The 15403-nt window shown below is 32.0% G+C and overlaps 2 protein-coding genes across 2 annotated transcripts; one reads left to right on the top strand and one right to left on the bottom strand.

Moving 5' to 3' along the window:
• Nucleotides 1-3720: 3720 nt before the first annotated feature.
• On the bottom strand, nucleotides 3721-10431 carry LOC134693959 (uncharacterized). The gene is made up of 4 exons (XM_063554937.1): nucleotides 10305-10431; nucleotides 8536-8700; nucleotides 6505-6597; nucleotides 3721-4434 (listed from the first exon to the last, which is right to left on the bottom strand). The coding sequence occupies exons 1-4, from the start codon at nucleotides 10375-10377 to the stop codon at nucleotides 4061-4063; spliced, it is 705 nt and encodes a 234-aa protein (XP_063411007.1). The 5' UTR covers nucleotides 10378-10431; the 3' UTR covers nucleotides 3721-4060.
• Nucleotides 10432-10497: 66 nt separating this feature from the next.
• On the top strand, nucleotides 10498-14415 carry LOC134693958 (superoxide dismutase [Mn]-like). Its single transcript, XM_063554936.1, has 4 exons — nucleotides 10498-10758; nucleotides 12372-12463; nucleotides 12928-13091; nucleotides 14165-14415. Exons 1-4 carry the CDS (start codon nucleotides 10510-10512, stop codon nucleotides 14413-14415), a joined length of 756 nt encoding a protein of 251 aa, XP_063411006.1. The 5' UTR covers nucleotides 10498-10509.
• Nucleotides 14416-15403: the final 988 nt, after the last annotated feature.

Raw genomic sequence — 15403 nt, 5'->3', positions numbered from 1 at the left:
TATCCAGATTGAAAAGAAAACTTCGCCTGATCAGTTGAAAATACATTGGTAGTATCAATAAGATAACTGTTTTGTATAGTTATAATGTCATCAATATAACTAGTGTTGAAATATTTAAATTGATTATCAATAACTGAACTAATCATCAAAAATATTATTTGATACAAAAAGTAAAATCACAAAAAGATTGATATCCCGAGAAAATTCAAAATGTCCCTTATCAAATGGAAAAATCAAATGACAAATCACATCAAACGAATGGACAACAACTGCCATATTTCCTGAGTTGGTACAGGCATTTTTAAATGTATAAAATGGTTGATTGAACCAGGTTTTGAAGCGCTAAACCTCTCACTTGTTTGACAGTCTCATCAAATTCCATTATATTTACAACGATGCGTGAACAAAACAGACATTATAGGTAAAATTTTCAAAATAGGGGTACAACAGTTATCATTGTGTCACAATCTCAATTAGAACAAAAACAAACAAATATTCAACAAAGAAGCACAAAAGGCATCTACCAAATATAACAACAACATTCATAAATGTAATCTATATATTCAATATAAAAAATACGGAGTTGTGGTATGATTGAGAAGGACAAATCTAACCATAAGAACAAATAGACAAAGATTGTCTTATTAAAGGTCACCGTTAAAACTTCAACAATGAGTAAATCCAAATCGTATAGAAAGCTGTGAAAGGTTATGGTTTGACAATTCAAAAGTAAACTCGTAGGGCTCATTTATACTACAAGAACAACTAACGAAAACATACAAGAGAACCAGCTACAGTGAAACATTGCTTAACCGAATCCTACATAAACCAAAACCTGTATAAATCATAAAACATTTATGAATGCAATTAATAAATATTTTTATTTCTTATAAATATATTTTTTTCATTGGGACTAGATCTACTTCAAATATTGGTCGGATTGACATGGGACAGATTGACTTGGGCCGGATCAACATGAAAGCATTCATTGGTTGTCATTTGTTTATGTGTTTCATATTTGTTTTTCATTCATTATATGAACATAGATAAGGCCGTTAGTTTTCTCGTTTGAATTGTTTTACCTTGTCATTTTGCCTTTTATAGCTGACTATGCAGTATGGGCTTTGCTGTTGCCATGAGCATTGTTGAAGGTCGTTCGATGACCTATAATTGTTAATGTCTATGTCATAAGAGTCTCTTGTGGAGAGTTGTCACATTGGCAATCATACCACATCTCGTTTTTTATAATTAGTTTTACAATTTTGAAATTAGTATGGCGTTCCTTATCACTGAACTAGTATATATTTGTTTAGTGGCCAGCTGAAGGATGCCTTCAGGTGCAGGAATTTCTCGCTACATTGAAGACCTGTTGGTGACCTTCTGCTGTTGTTTTTTTCTACGGTGGGGTTGTTGTCTCTTTGACACATTCCCCATTTCCATTCTCAAAACTATAAGCATATACAGATTTCTAGTTAATTGCATTATATATCAAAAGTGGGTCTCATTAGGGTCTAAGAGTGACGCGGGATTGCCGATTTTTTGTAAGCGTGACACGTGAAAGTCAAATTATTGTTGCATGAAAACGGGAAATGAGTTCTTGAGGGACCCGGGAAATGACAAAAAATGAGAATTGCTTACGTTCATAGTGTAAGCAGGAAACGGGAATCTGACAAAACAGTAAGCGGGATTTGGGATCAGAACCCCCCAATGAGACCCCCTCAAAATAGAAATTATCATAGAAATGCAGCATGAAACAACTCTATAATTTTTATTTCTATATTTTCAGGTAAATACTACAGAAAAAGTTAAATAAATACACAATTTGTATCAGCACTGACATATTTACAATTAAAGTGTTAAGTGTACACTAAAGATAAAGATTGCATTCATTTTGCAGTGTGAATTATACTACAGATTAAACTTTGCATTGCATTTTTTTTTTAAAATTGAAGACATCTTCTTTTCCAAATCTTCAAGTAAGATGCTCATGCTAGCCAGCTATTCCTATGAAACAAGTGTGTGTTTGCATATTACAAATACTTTATCTTCATTTGAGGCATTGAACTACAATACAACTGCATGCTGCATCAAGCCAGTCCAATTAGGGTTTTGATTGCATGAATGCAATCTTTACCAATATTTAAAAAAAAGTATATAAGATATATAAAATATATATTGCAGTGACATTGGATATCAATACATGGAATGTTATTTTTTTTATCTTTCATCCTACTCTCAGTTAATCATACATTTATTCAATATATATTTTTATCATATACTTGTACAAAATATTACTAAAATTTTACAGTTCAATAACATTTGAAAATATTAAAAGGCTATGAAAGGATTACTTGGTTTATTGACCAGATTCTTAAGAATTTCCATAGCGGGCTGATAAAGGTACCTTTATTGACTGCTTCCAGAATGTTATCACATGCCTTTCTGTTAATTTCTGTGACGTTTATCACATGCAACTTCGTGCATTTCCAGAAATTTGATTGAATACGACAACAGAACGCAGAAAACGGCAAGTGATAAAATAGTTGAGGTGCAAAAATGAATTAAGTTACACATGTTTTGAAAGACATATTAAATGAGGTGACAATATTATTAAAGAACATGATAATTGTTTTGACAAAATAAATAAAATTCTTGTTATATCAATAAAACAATTAAAGTAAATAATATGTTTTGGTTGTCTGTAAATATTTTCTGAAATTGCAAACACAAACAAAATTAAATTTTAATAGTTCTTGTCTGTATATCTTCTGCTGAAGTATATGATAAAAAGATAATTACATGTCATTTTTCATATCAGACTCTTTATTGGCCCTCGTTCATGATATCAGCCCTTGAGCCCGTGGCTCTTGGGCTGATATCACAACCTTGGTCCGATAAAGGGTTTGATATGAAAAATGCCATGTAATAATCTATACTTAATTATATAGATATCATAACAAGTAAAATAAAGTATACACATAATATATATAACAAAGGGAAATCATTTATGAAAATTAAAAAAAAATGAATGAAAGCCCTTAAACCTATGTCATTAATGATTATCCAAAACTAACTTTCGAAAAATTAAATGGGCACTATCCAATAGGAATCTACCCACCCTCCCACCCACCCCGAAATTCATTCTCAAAACCAACATTCACAACATATGGCATAAACACCAGAATGTTTACAAAATTATTGATATAGTGTTCAGGTTTAACAAAAAATTCTGAGCTTATTGAAAATTCAAATGGTAAAATCAAAAGCTGAAATACATGAAAGGAATAAAAAAAAACTGCTGTCATATTTAACAGATTTCTCAAAAAAGTGGTGGTCAAAACGTTTTGGGGTTGTTTTTTTGTTATGGAGATCAGTTTTTATTGGTGAAAAAACCTGGAGAGAAATCCCCCCTTTTCAGTAGAAACACTGGCAAACCTTGTTGATTAAGATTGAAGTTAAGCACATCTATGATGTGGGAGATTCGAAATTCACAACTCTAGTGGTGACAGGCTAGTAAAACAGAAGAACTATTTAGACCACTCCCCTACAAAGGCTTCCTAGCCGATACAAAAAAATGACAAAGATCACTGAATCCTGAAATTGTCGAGGTAATGAGACATTGGGCATCTACAGACTGACTCAGATTTCGAAGGATAAAAAATCTTGGAAATTAGAAATTGACCAGATGACAAGTTTCTTAAAATATTTCAAAGACAGTCATAATTCTTGCCTTTTTTAAAGCAACATGTATTTTCTGACATTTTCATAAAAAGCATCACATCATATTTAGTAAAATCTCCTTTTATTTTTCCTCCTATCACTAGGAATCCATTTATTTTCGCGGATGGAGGAAAACTAACACTTTCATAAATATTTAATTTCGTGGTTTTGCCAAAGGTCTGTATAAAAACAATGAAAAATTTGCAATTCATTGACCATTTAAATTTGTGTTAAACTTGTACTCACAAAATCCACAAAAAATTGGGATACAACGAAAATTAATCAATCCACAGTATAACACTGTATTAGTTAATTAGATAAATTCAAAAATGTTTGTAAATTATGTAAATCTCCTGTTAACTTTGTCTTTAATCCACATTGATTTGATCTTCTCAATTGCAATCTGATTGGTCTTCACAAAGGTCAATAATGGATTCTCATTGATGTTGTCATGGGTGCTTAGCTGCAGATTTAATTTTTTCAATGAACCTGGCCACTGGTTTTGTGTACGGATCTTTGAACTTTGACCTTTTGGTGGAATCTTAAAACAGCCAAGTTCATAGTCTGCTATAGAAATGTACGCCAGATCTATAATGATTTTGGCACATCCACTAAATGTTGAGTTAGAAAGGTCAAGGTTGAAGAACTTCAGACACATACTGGCTATTTTCTTGGTGTATGGTAGTTCTGCGCATAATGCTGGAGGATTCTTAGCTACAAATAGATAGAAGGAAGGTCAAAGTCAGAAACAAAAACTTAGATAAATAATTAAATAATTAATACTACTGTGAAAGTATTTTAATTCGTGGGTATCAATTTTCTTGGTTTGAGCATTATTTACATGTTCGTGGGTTTTTAAATTCGTGGATTTTAGTTTAAAAAAAAAAAAAAAAAATTAAAGCCTTTAAAAATGAAAGTTACAAATAGTCTGGATTGAAGGAAATTGCGGTTGTAGTTGTAGTTCTGTGACTGCTATTTAAGAATTCTCAGATATGGCTTTATTCAATATATTTTCTAGATCATATCAGTAGTCAAACCTCCCAATGGGGATCTTTCCATGTCTTGATTTGGACAATGGTTGTTTTATTTCGTTGGACACTTAAATTCTTGGATAAGGTCATCCATGAAAACCACGAAAATTGATATCCCACGAATAAAAGTTCTTTCAATTCACAGTATCTAATTAAATCCAAAATAGCCTTACTGACGATGGAAGTTTTTAACAACCTTGACTGGCTATACAGCCCTTGCACAGTAGGTAGCCTTAAGTTATTTTCTTCATACAGGGTTCTCGCTAAGGATTTTTGAAGGTGAGTCAGGGGACTCGTCATTTTTGGCCATGGTGAGTCCAACAGCAGGGAAGATATTTTATTGCAATACAATGTATAATGTAATATTTGAGTCTCCACTGACCTAACAAAGCAATTAAATTAATGACATTAAACTCAGATTACTTTTAAACAATTGCTATAACATGTATAAAATGATGATGTGTGTCTTCAGTTTACAAAAAAATATTTCAATCTTGATGCAACTGTGGACTCACCATGCAGTTTTGAAAATGGTGAGTCCAGTCAGATTTTGATGAGTCCAGGACTCAAGGACTTGCCTTAGTGAGAACCCTGTTAATAGTTTCTAAATGTATTGAAGCACTAACTACTGTTGATGATAAATGTACATTTGGCTACCAACAGTTTACCAGCAGTGGTTTCAATCCAAGACTAATAAATGAAAGTAACACTTGTTAATTTTTTTTCAGACAATGCCAATTCTAGATTTACCATAATCAAAAAAAGCTTAAACTTCAACAATTAACATGATTAATAGTCTGGAATATAATGCAGCAATTTTGGTAGTCTTTGTGTGTAATATGTTAATGTATTACTTAATGCTTAGTATATTTGTGGTGACTTTTTCTGTTATTAACTTGTGTTGTTTATTGTTCTAATTGATCTTACCACACATTGTATATATACATAATTTTGGGGGGGGATGTTTAACAGCCACTTATCATCATCATTTAAATGGTTTGAAAGTGACTTGATCAAATTTAAAAAAAAAATCCCTTATGTATAAATAACCTCAATCAAGTAGAATCGAATATAGTGTTCCTATGGAGAGACATCCAATTATGAGGATTAACAGAAAAGAGAAAAGTTGACCTAAAATAAGAAACAAACAAGAATAATGAGATGCTAAAATATAAAGAATAAAGAATAATGGGAAAAGTATAAAGAATTTAAACACCTAAGTTAGTGCTCTCACATACCCCCACTTCCCCATATTGTCACTGGAGAAATAAAATAACTGTAAGAAAAAAAATTGTATAAGAAAAAAAAATGAATTATAATTTCCTGTTGATATGCACATCTGCATAGTATGTCCTTATTATCTAAAAAGGTTTCATGAAATTCTGTTGTGTGGTTTCAGAGGAGTTGCGATGACAAACTGTTGCAGTAGTTTATTGTTCAAGCAAATAAGTTCAAAGGGACGTAACTCCTAGAAAAAAATGGAATCCTAATTTCCTGTAGATTTGCACATCTGCATAGTATGTCCTAATTATCCAAAAAAGTTTCACGAAATTCTGTTGTGTGGTTTCAGAGGAGTTGATGAAAAGAAAGATGACTGACGGATGGACAAACAGTTCAAAAACATTATACCCTCCGCACCTTGTTGGCTGGGGTATAATAAGGACAATTGGTATAAAAATTTAACAATACAGAAATAAAGCACCCCCCCCCCCTCCAGACCATAAATTATATACCACTTGACTTCAATGCTTACCAGAAACTGTTTCATTGATTAAGGCCTTTCCATCAATAGTCAGAGTGAGAGAAATACCATATTCTGTTGGTAAATATATCATATTAACACACACTGAAAAATAAAAAGAGGCATATAGAGGGTTTTAAGGTGCAGTTTATCCTGCAATGAGGAAATGTTTTTGTTTTCTTTTTGAGGCTTTTTTTTGTTGCTTTACTTTGCATTTTATAAAGTGTTATACAATGTATTAATCAAACTTGCTATATTTGTGCTAGAACAATGAAAATAAAGATAATACTTTTGTGTTATCTGTATGAGACCAATGAAATAAGTATAGAATATTTTTACCAGTCCCAAGTGAGAAACTTCTTTAACTGTGATGTTTAAGGTGGTTCCTAACACTACAGGGAGATAACTCTGTAAAATCTGCTAAACTTTTCAATGACGTCTATCGACATTTGATGATTACATACTGTTGGCATACTTGGACGTCATTTTACAAAATTTTACCCCAATTTATGCAAAATGTATGTTTCTTTCTTATATATGTTCTATGTATACATGTATATATTTTAATTTGCGCTATAGTTCCTTAACTTATAAACGAATGGTCGACAAGTGCGTTCATTTTTTTAAATCAATATTTCTGGCCTTCATCATTGACAACGAGAATATATTACATTTTACCAAATTTACCCTTGGAAAAAATATGTACGTATATAGATTTTATTCCATCAAATCTGGGTTTGTTTTTTTTTGGTATTATTTATATTTTTATAAATAATTTTCTTTTCACCAGAAATGTTATTCATAAACAAGCGTATGAGTTTAGTAATATCACTTTCGGACACACAAGATAGAGATGTATATTATGATTATACACCTAATAGTTCAAAATTGAAAGTTATAAGTTATCGGCCGTGTACGCTTATCAATACACTAAGAAGTGAAACGATGCAAACTCAACAAGAAATCGCTTGAATACCTGGACGTGTCACCTCACACCCCCTACAATACCTTTGGGAGTAATACCTTTAGCCATGCAGGTGATCAGTGAAGCAAAGATCCTAATTTATTTGAATAAAGTTTATTACATAAAAGAATTATGAACTAATTAGATTTCCGAAAACAATTCAAGTTTCATGGAAGACTTATTTATGATTTGAAATTTTGACTTTTTCACTAATTCCTAATTCTCAGTCTAAAAATAACAGATCATGGTTATTTAAAAAAAAAAGAAAATTTTCCGTATCAAGTTAGTTAACTAGTTAACTAGTCGGATGAAACAACCGTAGGATTGACGAGATATCATCACGCAATTACGACTACATCGGGTTACTGTAGTTTTGGTCCTTAGACATATCTTAACTGCAAATCGGAGAAGGTGACAAAATGGCTGACCGCAGAGAATTGATACTCTAAATTTAAAATTGATGGCGATCTCTTATCTAGCAGAATAAAACTTTAATATCTATGAATTTGAGCATTTTTATACAGAATAAACATAATATCAATTTTTGAATTTTTTGCGAAGTTTCCCTTTAAGGGAATATTAAGCTTCTCAATAATCAAAATAACTTTTTGTCAAACTGCTATATAACCAGTGTAATTTTTCTGATAAAACGGTTGGTTTAAATTTTTTGAAATTTTTATCATTTTGTATTTTTGTCAAAGGGTCAAAGTAAATATTTTGTCAAAATTTTAAGAAAATTAAAGGAGTCAAATAAATTTTAGTTAAAGTGTTGGGTACCACCTTAAATCCATTTCATGGTGTTCACGCTGGCAACATTCTCTTGTTCTGGAAGTGTTGAAGCGGTCTGGTATATGATTCTATAAACGATATCATATGAGGAACTTCTGGACTTTGTTGTATTTTTTTTATTTTGGTTCATTTACATGTACATGTTTCCGAATTAAGTGGGATGTCTATTTTGCCAAAATGATACATGTAGCAATAATTGCAAGTATGTCAGGTAAACCTATATTTTATACATAAAAAAAATGTCACTTTGATACAGATTAAAACCTAAATAACAAAATTGCCATGGTTACCTGTACTGTTTAAATTCACTTCATCTAGTTCTACATGTTGACAGCAACCAGCATTGTATCCCACAACATGACACTCTCCATTCTTGCCACCATGGATGATCAGTCTCTCGTCTAATTGTTGAAGCAGTCTCTCATTTTGTACCTGACCCAGTCTGGTCTGTAATTCTATAAACAAAATAAATTAATATAATTTTCATTGATATTGACACACAAGCACAGTATATCTGCATTATGGAAACTTCGACTGCAGATTAACCACATAGAAGTTGAAGTAGAATATATAATTAAGGGGGGATAGGAGGGATCCTGATCCCGAAATCCTGGGCTTAAAAACACGATATCCTGTAATCCCAGGCTTATAAATACGAAATCTCCAAGAAAAAAATAATTCCTGGATCCTGAAATCCCGAGCTTAAAAACACTGGATCCCGGAGTCCTGAGAAAGGTCCTGAGAAAGGTCCTATCCCCTTTACTTTAACATGTTTAAATAAGTTTTTGTTATTTTTTACATTTTTTATTAATATGTTTTATTGGTGATCGATATATATAAAAAAAATAAAATCTTGTTTGAATACCGATGAAACAACTGTTCACAAAAGACCAAAATAACACAGACATTATCAAGTGAAACTGTCAGCTACTGCTCACTGATGATACCCCCGCCGCAAGTGGATAATATAAATAGTGTAAAAATATGCAAGTGCTCGGTAAACAGGAAGTTGTTGAGTGATAAATCTGAAAATGCATCACACGGTATAGCTGACTTATATAAATCCTGTAACCAAATTTCAGAAATCCTTGTATTGTAGTTCCTGAGAAAAATGTGACAAAAATTTTCAACTTGGCTATCATGTGTAAAATCATACAAGTGTTCGGTAAACAGGAAGTCGATGAATGATGAATCTGAAAACGCATCACACCGTATGGCTGACATACATGACATATATAAATGTTGATACCAAATTACAGAAAGTGTGGATGTGTAGTTCCTGAGAAAAATGTGACGAAAGTTTCATGAGACGGACTGACTGACGGATGGACGGATGGACTGACAGACAGAGGTAAAACAGTATACCTCCTTTTATTCAAAGCGGGGGTATAACAACTATATAATTCAAATATATAAACATCTAGCATCAATGAGGGGGGATAGGACCTTTATCGGGACTCTGTGATCGGGTGTTTTTAAGCTCGGGATTTCGGAATTGACCCTTTCGGAATCTGGGAATTCTTTTTTCTAATTTCGTGACCTCAGGATTTAGTGTTTTTAAGCCTGGGATTTCGTATTTTTAAGCCAGGGAATTCGGGATCAGGACCCCTCCTACCCTCCCTCATTAGTCCTATAATATATGCCTTCGCATTATATACTCACTATTTAACGTTTACATGCTGATATTTTCATTTTTTATTTTTTGTCTAATGCGAAAGGTGGCACATTGATAGTAAAAAAAAATATCAGAACAGCAAATGTAATTAGTGAATAAAGCCCCCGAGGTCATATGTTATAGGACTACCTCCCTCATCAATCTGGCCCAAAGATGATTCGTCCAAAAAAACAATTTGGCCCAAGTCTACATGGCCTCAAGTCAGTCATGCTCAAAAATTAAATATTTATCAAAAGTCAGGGATCTTGTTGCACCTTTATCAACCTTAATTTTATTTATAATATAAATCTAAAATATCATAAAAATCAATTTAAGTGTCAGTTTCTTCAATTAAATATTTAGGGTTGACATGATGAAATTGTTAACTAGAATACATTTTCATACCTCTTACACTAAATGCAAATGTGTGACAAGACAAAAGAAGAAAACCAAATATCAGATCTGTCATTGAAGTCATTTTGTTTTCCAAAAAATTCCTTCCTGGATAAATTTAGAGTGACTTCCCTTTTCCCAAATTTTCTCTAGACTTTTCCATTCAAGAGTTGAAAAATCCTTATGTCATGTGACACTACCTGTTTGTCTGGTCAAAATGGCGGCAGTATTTAATTATTTTTGTTTGGCTATTTTACTCGATTTCAGCAGTGGCAAGCAAGAAATATACAAGATAAACGACGTTATTGCTGCAGATTATGACTTACCAAGTCTTCCGTATGAATATGATGAACTTGAACCTTACATTGACAAGGAAACGTTGAGAGTTCATCACCAAGGACATCACGCATCTTATACAAAGAAGTTGAATGCTGTTCTAGAAAGCTGGAGACAGTATAATCATTCTGTAAGTACGAAAATCAAACGATTTTTCTTCAGCATACAGTATAATCATTTGAATACAGTTAAAATGCTTTTTGTATTGACATGATACACCTTATCGCTATTTGTCCGCCATTACTAGACATCACACAAGTTCCCGTAAAATTTTGACGTCATAAAAGAAAATATCTGACGCCACAATGGAAAAGAGATTGTTGTATGACGTCAAAAGTTCAAGTGGGACAGATTCTCGGGTCAAGCGGGAATAGCGATAAGGTGTATTGAGTTAGTTCAATTTCACAAAAAGATGACTTTCGAATTTCAGGCACTAATTTCCTGTAAATCTCCTAATCCTAAAGTAGGAACCAATGTGTTTTTTAATGGTACTGTTTACCAAGTCAACCATTCATAAAAATTAACTATAGAGATTGGTGTTTGTCACATGATTTAATTATGTCAAAAATGTACAAAAAAATTGTATTCTAGCTGTTCATTTTTAAAATGCGTTTCTTCAAATTATGCCTAGTTCACACGTATTTCGAATTCGATTCACATTAACCAATTCGAATTAGTTTAATTTGCATTTGAAACCTTTTACGTCTTACGTTAATTCTAATTCGAATTACAATGCGCGTCAAATTCGCAAAACTGTGATGTCCAAACTTTTAATTCCTCCATATATAGTGACGCCACCCCCTTTACTCTGTAATGACGCCTGTGTAGTACCTCAGTTGAAACGCTTTGACTTCAAAGTGTCTGCAGTAGACTTTCTAAAATATGTATCCAATATGAAAAGGAATATCATAGGAATATCAGACTTTAATTTATTTGATGAAATATTTGTTTTTTGCAATGCATTAATACTTTTAAAGCATATTTTTAGCATTTTATTGAAAAATCCTTATGGGAATCAAGTATGCAAAACAAAAAATCAATGGAGGAAAGGGTTAACAAAAACGTATTTCTAATTCAATTCAATTGAATGTCCATTTGAATGAGGCATTACTGTTGTATTAAGAATATTTATGTAATTGTTCTGTTTCAAGATTACAACAAAGACATATATATACCAGTACACTCTATTCATGCCATTGCAGGTTTTGGATTAAACAAATTTCTTTAAGTCAAAATGTCATGTTGTTTCTTTTTAAAACCTTCAGAAATTCTCCAATGCAAACCTGTTGGATTGGATTGTCATTTCTATCTTTCATCATAAAACTGTGTAAACATAGGAAATGAGAGCTTAAATTATGTACTGTGGATTTGTCAGTTTTCTTGGGATACAGAATTTTCGTGGATTACATGCATATGTGTAAAGGCATGAAAGTAAACCTCAAATTAAATGTTCAAGAATTACAATTCATTTATGCATTATGTATGCAGACTGTCAAAACCACAAAATGAAGTATCATTATACAATATCACCTCAATCAAAAATTGCAGATCCATATCCATGGAAATTAATGACAGAATTCCATAAATTTGTGAATGAATTGAGTTTTCAGTAGATAGCTGCTCACAAGTTGGCAGGTCAAATGACAAAATCTCCATGTCAGAGTAAGTTGTATTGTATATCAATTCATTTATATACTTAAAATATATGTATTAGATATAAAATAATGTAATATCTATTTTTAGTGGCCAGCAGAAGAGTCTATCCAGACAATTTTGATAGCTATTGAAAAAATTCCTCAGCAATATAAATCTGCAATAGTCAACAATGGTGGAGGGTAGGTGTTGTGTAAACATAAGACACAAATAGTATGCTGTTCATTCTGAAATTTTTGCTTCTTCTTCTTCTTCTTCTTCCATATTAGAGTTGGGTTCCTTGAAGGAAATGTTTAAACTCTGTGTGACTAATACCTTCAACAATGAGCAAAATTATTGTTGTGTAATCAGTGCATTTGGTAAAAAGGCACTTACATGACATAGGTGAAACAAAAAAAATGAAAAAAAAAGATTGATCTGATTTATAACTAAACAATTGACCTAAAAAATGACTCCAGCCAACAATAACAACTGAAGTTCAGGCTACTGACTTTGGACAACCCTGTTATATTGCTGGTGTAAATCACCCAGCAGTCATCCATAAAATCCCAACTCAAATAGTAAGTTTTAACTGATTTGTACTAATTTACTAAATATATTTAATATTGATGACGTCACCAAATCTCAACCTTTATTTTTTTTATAGATTTGTGAATCATAATTTATACTGGTGGGTCATGTCACCAAACCCTGACGGAGAAGAGAGAATACCTTCTACAAATCTGATGACTGATATTGAAAGAAGTTTTGGCAGCTTTGATAAATTTAAAGAAGCATTTACCCAGAAAGCTCTGTCCTTGTTTGGATCAGGTATTTCAGATTTTTGTAATAAATTGAAATTATCTCCATTTTTTGTTATCAGATATTTCAGATTTTTATGAAATTAAAATGATCTCCCCTTGTTTGCACCAGGTATTTTAGACAATCGGAACAACTCGGCCTTTCTGGTTGCACGAAGAAATAACTTCTCTGTAGTGCAGACGAGCCAATTGTACTGCGTAGCGAGAATGGCAGAGTAGTTACGATTGGTATTTTAGATTTTTTTTTATGAAATTGATATTTACCTCCCCTTGTTCGAATCAGGTATTTTAGATTTAAAGAATGAAACTGAAAATTATCTTCACTTGTTTGATCAAGAACACAAATGTATTTGAGATTTGAATAATGAAATTGCATAATTATCCCCTTTTGTTTCGATCAGGTATTTTAGATTAGAAAAAAGAAATTACATAATTATCTATTCTTGTTTTGATCAGGTAGTTTAGAATTGAATCATAATATAATTTAAATCACACAATTATCTCCCTGCTTCTGATTTAACTTTAATTATAATTATTTTTGAAATCTGCGTTTTCTGATTTAAATATAAAATGTACTTTCCTATTTCTTGCTCAAAACAAAAATCATATATTATCTGTGACAACTTATGTTCATACATAATTTTCTGATCAATCATTCTTATGTTTTAGCATGTTAGTCATCAATGTAAAGAAACTTTTCCCTTAATACATGTACTTTTAAAAATAAACTTATCTTTAATTAATACTGCAACATGGAAAAAATAAATATACCTTTATTCCAGATTTCAACACCATACAAACATTGACTTACTGACCTGGTATAAACTGCTATAATACTTTATTCCAAAAGCAAGTACAGTCTATAGGATATATATACAATTTTTGACAAATTAATGATAAGTCAGTGGCAATTACACATCATCACCTCACTTTATAATAATGATATGGAGCCCCTAAACGCCTAAAGACTTAAGTCCAGTTTTCTATATTGACTTCAGTGTACAAAAAAAAAATCATGTATTTCAATATTTGAAGTTAAATTCTAGGTAAAAATGTTTTAAAATATTTTTCATTAATTTACAGGTTATGTATGGTTGTCAAGGCAACCAACAGACAAGATGCTCATTATTTCAACAACAGCCAATCAGGATTCTCCATTGTCACAAGGACTCTGCCCAATTTTAGTGATTGATGTATGGGAACACGCCTACTATTTAAAACATAAAAACAAGAGACCTAATCACATCTCTGATTGGTGGAAACTTGTGGACTGGAAAAATGTAGAAGAACTAGATTCTTGGTTTATGAAAAATAAAGGACACGATGAACTATAATATAATATTTTTTTTTTTTTTATTTTTTTTTTTGTTCTGTCAACAAATATACATTGATATAGGTTCTGCCTAACAGAAGGTTCTCATAACATACAATAAAATTGAGAATGGAAATATGGAATGTGTCAAAGAGACAGCCACCAGACTAATAAACCGCCAATGGGTCTTCAATAGTGAGAAAATCCTACACCCGGACCCATTGCATGACATATCAAGTCAAAAACCACACACAGGCACTTGTCTCTAAAAAATTTTAACCTACATACTTAAATATGTAATACATTATTGAAACTTTTGTGCCATAGCGGCTTTCTGTGGATTCATTTGTTTTTGGATTGTGGAAAAATTGTGTTTTATGAATTTTTTTAATTCGTTGTTTACACTAAAATTAGTATCCAACAAATCACAATCCTACTTCTAAGATATAAAATTAGAATACAGAAAAATCAGTCTGTTTTTTATGACTTTGATCTTTTGACTTTAACATCCATAGGGACTTTTACTTGTTATACATACCCATATATCCAAGTAAGGTTGATCTGATACAAAATAATCATCCAGAAAGGAAGTTGACTGAATGGCTGATAGATGAGAAAAATACTTAATTCCCCCTTGTTCTGTATAATGATTTGAATGAGGGGGAGTAGGAGGGGTCCTGATCCCGAAATCCCGAAATCCCAGGCTTAAAAAAACGAAATCCTCGGATCCAGAAATGGTCAATCCTGAAATCCCGAGCTTTAAAAAACCTGATCCCAGGTCCTGATAAAGGTCCTATCCCCCCTCTTGAATGCTCACCAACAGACAAACAGAAGTGCACACGATAAAATGTCTTACCTGCTTAAATGACCACTGATTTATGTTTAAAGTCTAAGAGATAAAGGTTTAAATAAAAGCATCACAGAAACTAAGGTCAGATAAATGCTGTCAGATAGACATATACACCATACAATATTTTTACACACAAAATATAATTGATCTATTCCATATA

Source organism: Mytilus trossulus, chromosome 13, assembly GCF_036588685.1.
Source record: "Mytilus trossulus isolate FHL-02 chromosome 13, PNRI_Mtr1.1.1.hap1, whole genome shotgun sequence".
NCBI classification, from domain to species: domain Eukaryota; kingdom Metazoa; phylum Mollusca; class Bivalvia; order Mytilida; family Mytilidae; genus Mytilus; species Mytilus trossulus.
This window is presented reverse-complemented; position numbering and strand designations above follow the sequence as displayed.

What these genes read in the sequence shown, in the direction of transcription:
- LOC134693959 (XM_063554937.1), bottom strand. Translation starts at nt 10,377, where the DNA reads ATGACTTCAATGACAGATCTGATATTTGGTTTTCTTCTTTTGTCTTGT. An exon ending in AGTGAATTTAAACAGTACAG is followed by an intron (nt 6,598 to 8,535) that starts GTAACCATGGCA and finishes TTTATTTTTCAG; the next exon opens with TGTGTGTTAATATGATATAT. An exon ending in AATCAATGAAACAGTTTCTG is followed by an intron (nt 4,435 to 6,504) that starts GTAAGCATTGAA and finishes ATCTATTTGTAG; the next exon opens with CTAAGAATCCTCCAGCATTA.
- LOC134693958 (XM_063554936.1), top strand. Translation starts at nt 10,510, where the DNA reads ATGGCGGCAGTATTTAATTATTTTTGTTTGGCTATTTTACTCGATTTC. An exon ending in ATAGTCAACAATGGTGGAGG is followed by an intron (nt 12,464 to 12,927) that starts GTAGGTGTTGTG and finishes TTTTTTTTATAG; the next exon opens with ATTTGTGAATCATAATTTAT. An exon ending in TCTGTCCTTGTTTGGATCAG is followed by an intron (nt 13,092 to 14,164) that starts GTATTTCAGATT and finishes ATTAATTTACAG; the next exon opens with GTTATGTATGGTTGTCAAGG.